Source organism: Typopeltis vanoorti, chromosome 5 (assembly GCF_054136105.1).
Source record: "Typopeltis vanoorti isolate ZY-2024b chromosome 5, IOZ_Tvanoo_1.0, whole genome shotgun sequence".
NCBI classification, from domain to species: domain Eukaryota; kingdom Metazoa; phylum Arthropoda; class Arachnida; order Uropygi; family Thelyphonidae; genus Typopeltis; species Typopeltis vanoorti.
Genome location: NC_143553.1, coordinates 101,817,086 through 101,830,823, shown reverse-complemented (window position 1 = coordinate 101,830,823; position 13,738 = coordinate 101,817,086). Strand labels below are relative to the sequence as shown.

Sequence of the window (13,738 nt, the reverse complement as noted above, 5' to 3'; positions counted from 1 at the left end):
TGTATGATAAAAGCAATCGAAAACATCTGTCCCAAAATTGTGCAAGTATTTTGCGATATTTCTTTGTCCAGAAATACTGTAATTGAAAGAATAACTGAAATGGCAGATAATCTGCATGGCCATTTGCAAGAAATATCCGCAAACATACAGTGCTTTTCAATTGCACTTGAAAGTTTCGATATTCACGACGTGGCTCAAGTTGCTCTGTTTCTTCGGGCTTGTGATGACAATATGAATATTACTGAAGTGGTCTTGACAATGATACCCATCCATGGAACCACTAGAGGAGAAGACATTTGCCGAAGAAGACATGACACCTTGTGGAGCATTTTGGAAAAATATCAACTTTCTCTGCACAGGCTCATAGTTGTGACAACTGATAGTGCTCCAGCAGTGACAGGCAAAAATAAAGGTTTTGTACAAAGACTTGCAGCAAAGTTAAAGGAAATGTATCCACACATTCCAAATTTGCAATCTTTCCCTTTGCATTATTCATCAGCAGGTTCTGTGCTGATGAAACATCCGAGGCACCTCGGTAATTTTTTCCGAGGTGCCTTGGATGTAGGGAATGGTGATGGATTTAAAGTAATCCTTATTGTTTAAGGGAGGGGAGGGTTGTGGTTTACTGATTTCAATATTTTTTGGATTTGATTTTTTGGGGGGTAGCCATTGGCTGAGAAAGTGTTGAGGATGTGATTTAGTTCAGTGGTTAGGGCATTGTCATTTGAACAGATTAGTTTAGCCCTGTTGTATAGTGTCTTAATAACTCCATATTGTTGTGAAGGGGGGGGGGAATTGTTGGTGAATGTATCTGCCTGTATGGGTGGGTTTTCTATAAACAGAGAAAACCAAGGTTCCATCAGACTGGTAGGTGACTAATGTGTCTAGGAAAGGGAGGCTGTTGTTTTCCTTTTTCTCCAGGGTGAACTTGATTCTGGGGTGTTGGTTGTTTAAGTGTGTTAAGAAGGAGAGGAGTGTGTCAGAGCCATGTGGCTAATCACGTCATGTGATTTCGTATGTTGATGATGTGTCAGCGAACACATCATCAACATAACGAAGTCATATGGTTGGTTTTTGTGGGGCAGAGTTTAAGGCCCTACATCCGAGGCACCTCGGAAAAAATTACCAAGATCTTAAGAAAACATGACTTGACCTCTTGTTACAGACCATATAGAAAATCGGTATCCCTTATCTGCTTGAATAAACACCAACCACTTCCCCTAGACCTACCTGGTGTTTCTTCGAGAATTATTATTTTATGTCTTGTAATGACTTAGAATAAATAAAATTTTCATTATTAATTTTCCAGTTTATTTATACTCATTCTTTCACTTCCCTTCGATTCTAATTAGTGTAGTTTTTTTAGTTGAAAAATTTTTTGTGGTCCACTTGAGATGCACTTTTATGGCAAATGGTTCATGAACCAATTGAGTTTGACGCTCCTGGCATAGAGGGTGCAGAGGCAGATAACAAAAATAGTGGAACTGCATAATGTTGGTTATGAGAATAGACTGAGGACATGCAGTTTTCAAAGTGTGGAAAGAAGATGAAGAGATGATATAATTGAGACATTTAAGCTGTTCAGAAATATTTACTAAATTAACACTTGGGAGAGTTTTCATATAGAAGAATGAAGGAAAGGAATAAGGACAAGAGGGCATTCCCAAAAGGTTGTGAAAAGATGTAGCAAGAGGATGAGAAGTAATTGTTTCACATAAGTGTAGATGGAACATGGAATGCAATACTTGAGACAGTGGCAGAAGTGCAGAACAGTGAACAGTTTAAGGAGTGGTATGATAGACTGCATTGTCTGAGGTAGACCTCTCACAATGAATCTTATGACTCCACGGAAGTCTGGAATAATAATAATAATATCAATATCATAGCTTATTATTATACTAATTATTATTATTATTATTATTGTCCAGGATGAGGCAGGTGCCAGTGGTGTGCCTCAGGGCTCTGTACTTGGACCGTTATTGATTAATTTGTATATAAATGATATAGGAAAGGGCTTAAAGGGAGATATTCAGTTGTTTGCTGATGATGCAAAGTTGGGCAGTGCAATAAAAAATCAAGCTGATGTTCAAAGTTTGCAGGATGATTTAACCACGCTACCGGCCAGGATGTATATATGTCCAAGTTAGCATGGATGCAAAGTGCATATTAAAATTGTAATACCATGGATATTACATTGAAATATATGATGGATACGAAGCGTTTGAGGATGCGTATTTGATCCATAATGGCTGGTAAGGTGGTTCAATAAGCTGGTAGAATGGGCAAAAGGTAATGGATGTCAGTTCAATGTGGAAAAGTGTAAAGTTATGCATTTTGGGATTAAAAGATTACCAGCTGTGTACTACATTGATGAAACAGTACTCCAAGAGATTAATGAGGCTAGGGACTTAGCGGTGTTGGTAGATAGGGAGATAAAGTTCAGGGGACACATTGCTAAGGTGTCCAAGATTGCACATAGGATTACTTGGTTGTTGAGGAACACACTGACATCCAGAGATAGAGAGGTTATTATTCCCCTTTATAAAGCGTTGATACTTCCACATTTGGATTACTGTGCTCAGGTCTGGTCACCTGGATTCCTTGGAGATGAGGAGGCTGTGGAGAGGGTTCAGAGAAGAGTGACTAAGTTGGTGAGTGATGTAAAAAATGCTCCCTACATTGATAGATTGAGAGCTTGTGGATTACAGAGGTTAGTTGATAGGCAGAGAAGAGGGGATATAATAGAAACATTTAAATTACTGAAAGGTTTTTATAGGATGGATGCAGGTTGGAAATGTTTCAGCTGTGTAATAGTGATGGAAGAACAAGAGGTCATCCCTGGAAATTAAAGAAGAGTGTAGTTAACAAGGGTGTGAGAACAAGGTTTTTTGCCAGGAGGGTGATGAATGAGTGGAATTCATTGCCTGACTTAGTTGTGAATTCTTCGTCTGTAAATGAATTCAAGAAGAGATATGACAGATATTGTTTTGCTAGTTTGGGTCTCCCGTGATGAGTCTACTGACTCCATGGAAATACCTGTAATAATAATAATAATAATAATTTTTATTATTATACTTTATTATATTATACTTATTATTATATATTAATATATTATTATTATATTATTAATATATTAATTAATATTATATATTAACTAGGGGGCTCTGCCCCCCTCCCCGAGTTCCGAACTGGTAGGCCAGTTCTCTTTGAATTCTGATGACTCGAATTTTGAAAACTCGAAAGGGGAGTTCCAGATTGAAAGGCCGGTTTTCCCTGAATTCTGATGACTCGAAAGGGGGTTCTGTTCCCCAGCGCCTGTGGTGCCCAAACCTTCGAGTTGCTGACTGGTAGGCCAGTTCTCCTTGAATTCTGATTTCTGATGACTCGAATTTTGAAGATTCGAAAGGGGGGTCCCCCCCTCCCCCTGAGTTCCGGACTGGTAGGCCGGTTCTCCTTGAATTCTGATGACTTGAATTTTGAAGACTCGACACTCAGGGTAGCCCCCTCAGTTTCAAAACGTTTCAAATAACTTGACAAAAAACGTGACACAAAAACGTTACAAAAAAGGCTTATCATTTTATATTATAGGGTAGATATATTATACTTATTATTATACTAAGTAATAATAATAATAATAATTAATGTGTTGTTGCAGATATTAGAAAAGGGTGTAGGACTGTCTACTGGTTCAGATAGTGAGTTGATTACACAGATTTTAAGTATGCCACCACCAGATGGAGAACCAAATGGGCCAGACTGGCCTACCAGGATAAGACATTTAATGTCTTTAGCACTTACAGCATATTCTCTTCTTGTAATGCACGATGATACAATTTATGCTGTCAGGGATCCATTTGGAAATAGGCCACTTTGTCTAGGTCTCCTAGTGCCACCAGGTGGACGTAAAGGTAAACTCATTATCATGTATATTTTATATCATTTCTGTTTCTTTTAAAATCTCATTTGATATATCCTGTAGATATTCATTACAAGTGTCTCATTAATTTACTTAAAATTAATGAGACACTTGTAATGATTCTACTTTTATTATTATTATCAGTGCTTTTTTTCTGGCGGTACGCAACAGTACGCAGCACCGGCACCTTTTTTAAGTTTTTAAAAATTTGCGTATTGACAGCAAAATGTATTATAAATATTCTAGTAGATGGTACTGTGTTCACGAATTTTTCGGTTTTGAGTATTCATAAGTTGGTATTTTGCTTTCCTGTTTCATAGGTTGGTGCGCAACCGGAAACAGGAAGTTGTGTTCACTTCCGATTGCTTCCAATATCAGTTTATCAGTTCTATATTCACTATGCAACAGGCAGGTTCACTTCAGTTTTGAATTAATCTAAGTTAAATCAGTGCAATCATTGTTCAAAATGAGTAAAATAAGTAGTTACTTTATGCCAATTAGTAAAAAAAGAAGGCTGAAGAAGCAGAAATTGTTGAATCTACTTGTGAGCCTGTAAAACAGAAAACTAGCATCAAAAATACACTTGGTGAAGAGGATCACGAAACCAAGACTGAACATCCACGTGATCAAAAGAAAACAGATTCCGATAATGACTGGCCTGAATGTTGGACATTTTTGCAGAAAAATTACTTCTGCGAGAGAAACGAGTGGCTGTATCTCAATAATAAAATGGGCTGTAAAGTGTGTCGTGATGTCAGAAGTCTTGCCATCGATAAACACATGGGAACGAAAATTTCAGCGGAGTGGACAAATGGTAAAATCATTTGTCCATTTTGGAGAATCTCACAAACAACAGTTAAGTCATTAAGAAAAATAATTTACGATCATAAGGAGAGTACAGCACACAAAGCATGCCAAAAAAATAAAATTGGAAGCAAAAAACGAAACATTAGAGAAAGTTTTCCTAAATACCTTGTCTCATAATAAAGACATAACAGGAAAAGTGTTTCGAACCACTTACAAAGTTGTGAGGAGAAATCAATCATTTAACAACTTTGAAGATGAAATAAATTTACAGGAACTTAATGGCCTAGACATGGGATATATTCTTCATTCTGCAAATGCTTGCCTTAACATTGTGAGCCATATCGTAAATGAAATGAGAAAAACATTAATAAACAACATAGTGAACTCCAAGAACAAAATATCGTTACTTATCGATGAATCAACAACTGTGATTAACACAACAACATTAATTGTTATTGTTAATCACACGTGTGGTTCTTCCTGAACTTTTGGCTCCTATGAGTTTCCTAGATTTGATCGAATTATCAGATATAACTGCTAGAGGAATTCTAAACTCTTTAATTAGTCATCTTGAGTGTTTAGGATTATCTGAATATATTTAAAGGAGTATTTATTGTCTGTAACTTGTGATGGTGCAGCCATGTTGTTTGGTGTGCGTAATGGTGTAAGGAGGCTAATGCAAGAGAAGTTTCTTAGTGTTATTTTCTGGCAGTGTGCTAGCCATCTCTTTGAATTGTCTGTTAGTGACACAGTTGAACAATGTGCCAGGAGTGAAATACTTTAAGAGTTTCATGGACAAACTTTATGTGACTTGTCATGCTTCACCTAAGAATGCTAGGGAACTACAGGAATGTGTAGCGACTCGAGAACTTCAACTTCTTAAAATTGGTAGAATTTTAACCACTCGCTGGGTTGCATGTATCTTCCGCTCTGTTTCTGCAGTGTGCAAGACTTTGATGCCCTCGTCCATCACTTTCTGGAAAATTTTTTCCAGAAAGTGATGGACGAGAATGGATGATTCGAAAATGATTCGCAAAAGAAGACATAGAAGAGGCAAAACAGATCGCTTTCTCTATAAGTGCCTTTTATGAAAAATAAAGTCATACGAGTTTGTTCTTGATTTGGGCCTTATGTGTGATGCTCTCCAAGAACTTAGTGAACTAAGTCTAGATTTACAAGAGAGAAATTTTGACTTGTACAAAGTAGACATGAAGATAAAGAATACAGTTCAATTCTTTGAAGAAAGAATTGAAAATCCTAGTCCGTACGTATTTCTCTTCAAAGGCAGAAGAACATGAAGTTCAAAGGGATTGAGCTCCACAAAAATGAAAGACGCAGTCCTGCAATAAGTTCATCTGCTTTCTATAAAAGTGAAAGAAGCTGTTGGAAAGCATCTACTAAGGTGAGTTAGCCGATCTCCTATGGAGGTAGCAGAGTTTTTTCTCCCAGAAACTCGGGTTTTTCATCCCGCATACAGACAAATCGGCCCTTCAGAACACACGCAATTTACAGACAAAAAATACTAGCTGTGGTAGTGGTGGAGGTGGGCGGTAGATGGCGTTGATTCGTAGTAGAGGTTCGGTGTAGTGGTTGAGACAGTTGTAGGTGTCCTCCCGCGATGAGTCTTTGGACTCCTTGGAGGTGTCACGAATAATAATAATAATAATAATCTACTTGAAGGAGATGATGCTGATTTGCCTGAATGTGCTAAGATTTTAGATTCCAAGTATTGGCCAGAATATCGTGGGAAGCATCTGACATTTGGTGAAGCTGAAATTAAAAGATTAGCACGCAAATTTCGCTTAAACGAAAGAGAAACAGTTCGTGTTTTCGGTGAATATCTTCAAGAAAATAAAGTCCCGGACAGTGGCGGATTTAGGCATAAGGGGCCCGAGGCATTTGCGATTTTCGGGGCCCTTTAAATTATTAAGTTACAAACAATTTATTTTAATTTTTTTTAAAATATTTTATGTATAATTGCACAATTCATACATACATAACAATACATACATACATAACAATAATTACTTCACAACAAAAATTATAAAATGTTTTGTATACATATAAATATGAAAATAGGTAACTTTAATTGTATATTACATATTATAGGAACAATTTGATAATATTATAATAACATTCAGGTACAGTCTGTATTTTATACAGACTGTACCAGTATAATTTCATAAGTATTTTATGAAATTATACTGGCACTTTTCTACTTTTTGCAGCAACAAATTTTCAATTAATAAATCATATTCTAATTCTTGTAATACAAAATTTTCAATAAACATCAGTGACAAATTTGATAGTCGATCTTACCCCAATGAATTTCTTAAATAATTCTTGACACACTTACGGACGGAAAAAGATTTTTCTGCAGAAGGATTACAAATAGGCATTGTTAAAAAAAGTTTAGTATTGTTTCTACATTTGGAAAAGCTGATTGCAGTCCGTTAATGATTATTTTGTACATTTGAAATGGACATTTGATTTTTTCTTCTTTTATGTATTTTAAAAAATGATGTACTTCGTCATTGAAATAGCTAATTTCAATATCATCCTTATATATATTTCCCAATTTAGAAATGCAATCATTTATGTCGTCTTTACTCATATTGTGATTAAAAAATAATTGAAAATGACTTAATACATTAGAATACATATTAATTTTGGTGGCAATTTCTGTACTCAATCTATCACAAATCATATTATGAGTTTCTACGATGAACAATTTGCGACCTGTTAGAATTGTCTCGTTTGTGTTATTTGATGCTGTATTTAATTCATCAAAATGTCTTTTTTGTTTCTTTATTCGGTTTATTTCATAATTTGTTTCATCAGTTAACAGATTTGCTTGTCATTCTATGGTTTCAAAATCATTTTGTACATTCATTATAAAATTATGCAAAGATTTTAAAAGTTTTACACATTGCAACAAATGTGTTTGAACTTTTTGAAGCAAACGACTTGTGTTATTTATTCTTTGCAATAATCTATCCCATAATATTTTAACACTGCAATTTCGTATCCATCGAAATATTTTGACAATGTTTGGGCTTGCAATCTATTATCTGGTTTTTTAAGTTCATTTTTGCCTATTTTAATAAGAACAGTTTTAATATGTTTATAATTTAACTGCAAAGCAGATACAGCATCAGCTAGTGATGATCATCTTGTGTCGCTGATTCTTTTAATATGTTTGGAATTTGTATCAGCAAAATTGTGTGTAAGTAAATTCCATCATTGCATAGATTTAGAAAAAAAAATTATATATGTTCTGTACGAAATCTTTGAACAAGCTTCTGCAGCAGAGTTTCCAATAATGTTAAGTGTGTGAGTGTAACATGGAATGAAAATTGCTGATTCGTTCAACATCTTAATTCTTGCTTGTAGACCATTATATATGCCAGTCATATTTGCTGCATTGTCGTATGTTTGGCCACGACAATTTTTTATATCTAAAGATAGAGCATTTAAATTGTTAAAAACGAGTTCTCTAAATTTTTTTGCGTAATGGTTATTTAATGCAGAAAAAAAAAAAAAACTGTTCCAGCACATCTCCTTTTACTATTTACATATCTCAATATAAAAGTTAACTGGTCTATATGGCTCACATCAGGTGTGGAATCAACGATCAACGAATAATACAGAGCTTCTCTAACTTCCAAAATTAATTTCTCCTTTATTTCAGTCCCCATTAAAGCAAAAAATTCACCACATATCATATGAGATAAGTAATTAACCTTCCCGCTTCCGATATTATCATATCTTGTTAAATGATTTTTAATAAACTCATCAAACTGTGATAAATATTCTATACAAGTTATAAAATTTCCCCTTTTGTTAACACCACCAACAAACTTGCTAACAACTTTACTGTGGCTACAATTCTTTTTAAAACATCTCGCCAATATTTTTGTTCAATATTAATCTGATTAATCAAATGAGAATCAATACGTCCAGTTATTAACAATCTTTTTTTTAAAATCAACATTGAGGAAATATGTTCTTTAGAGCATTCATGTTCTTTCAATGCGTGTTTAAGATTTTTCCAATCATTGTATCCTGTATTAAATTTAGTAATGGAATGTGTAAAAAGTTTGCAAACATAGCAGTAAATCATTTTCCTACTTTCTGATAAAATAAGCCATTCTCGATATTCTTTTTTGCCATTTGTTTTTTCACAGTAAAAATGAACACTTGAAATATTTCTGTAGTACATCTGATTTCTGTCATTATATTCAACTTTTAAAGATGTTATGTCTCCGATATTGCATGGTTTATTATTTATAAAGTAATTTACCATTTTCTTCGATATTTCCATAAAGCGATATCTTTTGGAAAATTATCAGAGTCTGGTTGTTTATGTTGATCTACATCAGCACCTCGTTCTTTTTCGACATTTTCCTCTGTGTCTTGCACATCTCGTTCAAGTTCAGCATTGTCGGTTGTTTCATCATATTTGGCACCTTCTTCCTTCACAGAATTTTCTTCATTTCGTTCAGTGTTTTCTATTTTGTTATCATTTTTAGACTATCTTCTTTTTCGTCTCGTTCATCACGTGTTGGTTGACGATCTTCGTTGCTCTGAAATTTAAATGAAGATGAAGTCAAAAAAACCTCCAAGGAGTTTTTTTGAGAGACCGGTAATTTTTCTTTTTCCTTTCATCGTTTTCTTTTTTCTGCTCCGGACAAGTACGTTTGTTTCATGGCTAAAATATTAAATATGCATATATATTCAAAACAATTATTTTATAATTACAATTACAACAACCGAACCACAACAAAGGATAAAGGATACTGAAGGTTACAAGAATTTCATTGGTTTCTTAATCGTTTATACTGCCTTTATTTGAAGTGGTCGATTTGGAAAACAAAGATGAAAATAGAATTTATTTTATTATATAGTTACAATTAAACAACAGTACAGACAATAGTTCCAAGAATTAAGACAAAATTGAAACAAAATGGAATATTACTTTTTCAAATTTTTACTAAAAAGAAAATATATAGTGTGGCCGGGGGGACCCTAGCCTTGCGGGGCCCGAGGCGGCCGCCTCCTCCGCCTGTGCCTAAATCCGCCACTGGTCCCAGACATAGTACTTCTTCTGAAGCACACTTTGGGCACAAATGCAATATCTTCCAGTGAATGTGAAAGGGGTTTCTCTCAGATGAATCTTATAGTAGCTTCATCTAGGTCAGTGGTGGCGAACCTTTTTATGTGCGTGTGCCAAAAGTTTACAAATCGGTTTGCTGACGTGCCAGGCAGTTTTTAGTAGGGGAAAAATTAATTAATTTATAATATTATATAATATTTTATAAATAACGTTTATTTTATTTATAATATTTATTTATATATAAATTTATAATATTATTCAGTGTAAAATTGATCATTGTATTATTAAATTGATTTTCATGATGTTGGTTTGAAAAAAAAACAGTAGTGAGAAAAATATTTATGCATTTTAACTCACCATACAAGTCAGCTAAGCAGCAAAAGGTTTTTAACTTGTCAGTGAAATGCATACCATATTTACTCGAATATAACTTGCCCTCGCGTATAACTTTCCGAAAAAAGACATTAAATTGTTTTGCATATACCTCGCACATGAAAAATGTTTAAACATGTTCACGTCAAGGCGATAGTGACTCGCTCCCTGTGGTTAACAACATGCCCTCCCCCAACAGCCACTATACTACAGATGCAAGAAAAACAAGTAGTTTTATTGTATCCCTGAATAAGGTACAGTGGCTTTTGTAGTCTGTGTAATATATTTCTCAACAAATAGTGTGATTCATCAGTTAGCAGCGTTTTTATTCCAGCTGTCTCTAATTGCACTATTATTGTCCCTTCCCACAGAAACTATGCTGTATAGACTCAAGGAAAACCTGTGTTGCACTGAAACACAATATCTAACTAAAAACTATTGTCCAATTTTTCAATTACATGAAATAAGTGTTTCTTTTATTGAATTTGAAATTCTCGATGTCATTATGACAGATCACAAAGACTAACTTCAAATACAATTCTACCACAAATTGAAACATGCCATATAATTACGGTGACCATGCGTCCTTTATTTAAGAGTACAGTCCTTTATTTCACTGCTCTGTCCTTTTGATTTATTTTTTTTCTAAAATGACCATTTGTCCTTTATTTTGTGAATTGAAATAGTAAATTGAATATTGATGCCAACATATTTAAAGATGCAATTTATAAACTTTACCAAACCTGCATTGATTATTTAAATACAGTGGTACCTCGACTTAGGAACTCAATTCGTTCCTGACTGTGGTTCGTATCTCGAAAAGTATATATCTCGAAACCCAGTTTTCCATTATATCTTATAGGAAATCAATTAATCCGTTCCCAAATTCAAAAATTTTTTTAAAAATCCCCCCCCCAAAAAAAAAATATTATTCTCAACTAAATGAAGAAAATTCAAACAAATGGAGAAGGAATGAGAAGGAGCATTTTTACACTATAAATATGCATTTTGTATACCATTACATACTAATTTTTATTTATGAAATCTTTGGTTTTACATGATTAGTATGAAAACATCTTCCATTAAATTGTTTAAATTCCTTCCATTAAATTCCTGAACCACAAAAGCAGCTCCATTTCTTGGAGCTGTTTTTGTGGTTCAGGAATTTTTGATTTGTTGTCATTAGTTGCTTCTTTTTGTCTCTTAGGTGAGGGAGGTTTAAAAAACCTATCCAAACGTTGACTGAATCTGTTGCTTCCTTAACACCCTTCTAAAGTGATTAATGACATTGTCATTGAAGATACTGGTGTCAATAGAAACAACATCTTGATTCGGATGCCACTTGTTAACAATGATAGCAATTTTCTTAGACTTAGCAAAGGCATTTGACAGGGTGCCACATGATAAGCTGATATTTAAGTTGCAACACATGGGTCTGGGTGTCAGATTGGTCAACTGGATTCAGGATTGGCTGTCTGATAGGTATCAGAGAGTTGTGTATGGTGGAGCAGTTTCAAGGAGACAGAAGGTTACAAGTGGGGTCCCACAGGGCTCAGTACTAGGACCTATATTGTTTAACCTTTATATCAATGACATTGCCAGTAGATTGCAAGGGGATATTCAGTTCTTTGCAGATAATGTGAAGCTGGGAAGGATTATTAGTAATAGTGCAGATGTGGTAGCCCTGCAAGAGGATTTGAATAAGCTAGATAGATGGGCAAATGAATGGGGATGTCAGTTTAATGCAGCAAAATTTGTGGTCTTGAGGTTTGGGAAACATCGATGGGATGCTGCATACTCTATGGGAGGAGTTATACTGGAGGAAGTTGGGGAGACAAGAGATCTGGGGTTGATGATTGATAGAAACCTGAAGTTTAGGGGACATATTGCAAAGGTGGTGAAGGTAACACAGAGGATTGCTGCAATTATGAGAAGAACACTGACCTGCAGAGATAAGAGGGTTATCATTCCGTTGTATAAGTCTCTGATCAGACCCCACTTGGATTATTGTTCTCAGATTTGGTCCCCAGGATTTGAAGGGAATAAATTAACTGTGGAAAAGATACAAAGATGGATGACAAAGATGGTCTCAGGACTGTACAAGGATAGTTATGAGAATCGGCTAAGGGAATGTGGACTGCAGAGTTTGGCGGATAGAAGGAGAGGTGATATGATTGAGACTTTTAAACTGTTGAGAGGTGGTTACAGGGTTGACACTGGGGAGTTCTTTCGCTTGGTTGAACAGCAGGAAGAAGTGATGACAAGAGGCCATCCCTGGAAGTTATGAAAGGAAACTGTGAGCAAGAGGGTAAGGAGTGGTTTCTTTGTGTGGAGGGTGGTTGAGCCGTGGAATGCATTGCCTGATGGAGTGGTGGGAGCGAGAATGGTCAGTGAGTTTAATGAGTGGTATGATAGACTTTGTGTTTCTTAGGGGGAACCTCCCCTCGATGAGTCTTGACAGCTTTATGTTCTTAGGAAGGACCTCCCATGATGAGTCTTTTGACTCCATGGAGGCCTGAATAATAATAATAATAATAACCAATTCTTGCAGTTCGCCCCAATGCTGCAAGATTTTTTATGTTACTTGTTGAAATTGCTCCCTTTTTGTTGCTGTCTTCTTCGTCCTCTGAAGACATTTGCTTTTCCTCTTCATCCCTTCTTTTTCCTGCTCTCTTCTTAACTACTGTAGCTCTTTAGTTGTCAGCTCAACGTTGTGCTCCTCTACCAGCTCCTCTATGTCTGCTTCATCAACCTCCAAATGAATGGTCTTGTCCAGGGAGACAACTGTATCTACAATGTCAATTTCGCTTTCAGGTACGTCCAATGCAGTTCCTCGGACACAGTCAGGCCATAACTTTTTCAAGGCTGATTTTAGAGTTCTCACAGAAACATCTTCCCATGCTTGACTAATAAGACGCAAACAATGAAGACTATTGAAGTGATTCTTCCAGCCTTGAGAGTGAATTCTGTGTCGGTGATAACTTCGAAGCATATTTGGAAAAGAGCTTTGGTATAAAGCTTTTTGAAGTTGGAAATAGCATGTTGAAAACATGCTATGGGAGATACTGGGTTAGAAGTGCCTGGTAGCTTGCTCCACCTTTGCCACGAGTTGCCTTGGTGTTGCACTACTTACTGGATAAGATAGTACAACACTATATTTAGTCCTGAAGATATTTTCAGGCGCAAACTTTGTTTGCTCTCACTGGGATAAAGGATTAAACTAAATCTATTATTGGAAATAGCATATTGATCCATTGGTTGTAGGAGTGGTGTAGTATTAGAAGGCAAGAACTTAATTTTGATGAAATGAAACTCTTCATCAAAAATCTTCTTTCAACTGTGGTGGATGTGCTGGAGCATTTTCCCTTATAATAACTTTATATATATAAGAAGAACCTTATAAAAAGAACTTTCTTAGCAGAACGTTTTCTTGTAGATACCGTTTCACTGTGGGAGCAAACACCTCTGTCATCCACTCACAGAAGAATTGTCTGGTTACCCAGGCTCTGCTGTTACCTCTCCACATA

The 13,738-nt window shown here is 35.5% G+C and overlaps 1 protein-coding gene across 1 annotated transcript in view; it reads left to right on the top strand.

Moving 5' to 3' along the window:
* Positions 1-13,738, top strand: part of LOC150106696 (amidophosphoribosyltransferase-like) — a 277,965-nt gene that overhangs the window by 156,080 nt on the left and 108,147 nt on the right. Inside the window, exon 3 of the mRNA XM_090392649.1 lies at positions 3,656-3,908. Within this exon, the coding sequence (XP_090248775.1) occupies positions 3,656-3,908 (253 nt within the window). The remainder of the gene's footprint in view (positions 1-3,655; positions 3,909-13,738) is intronic.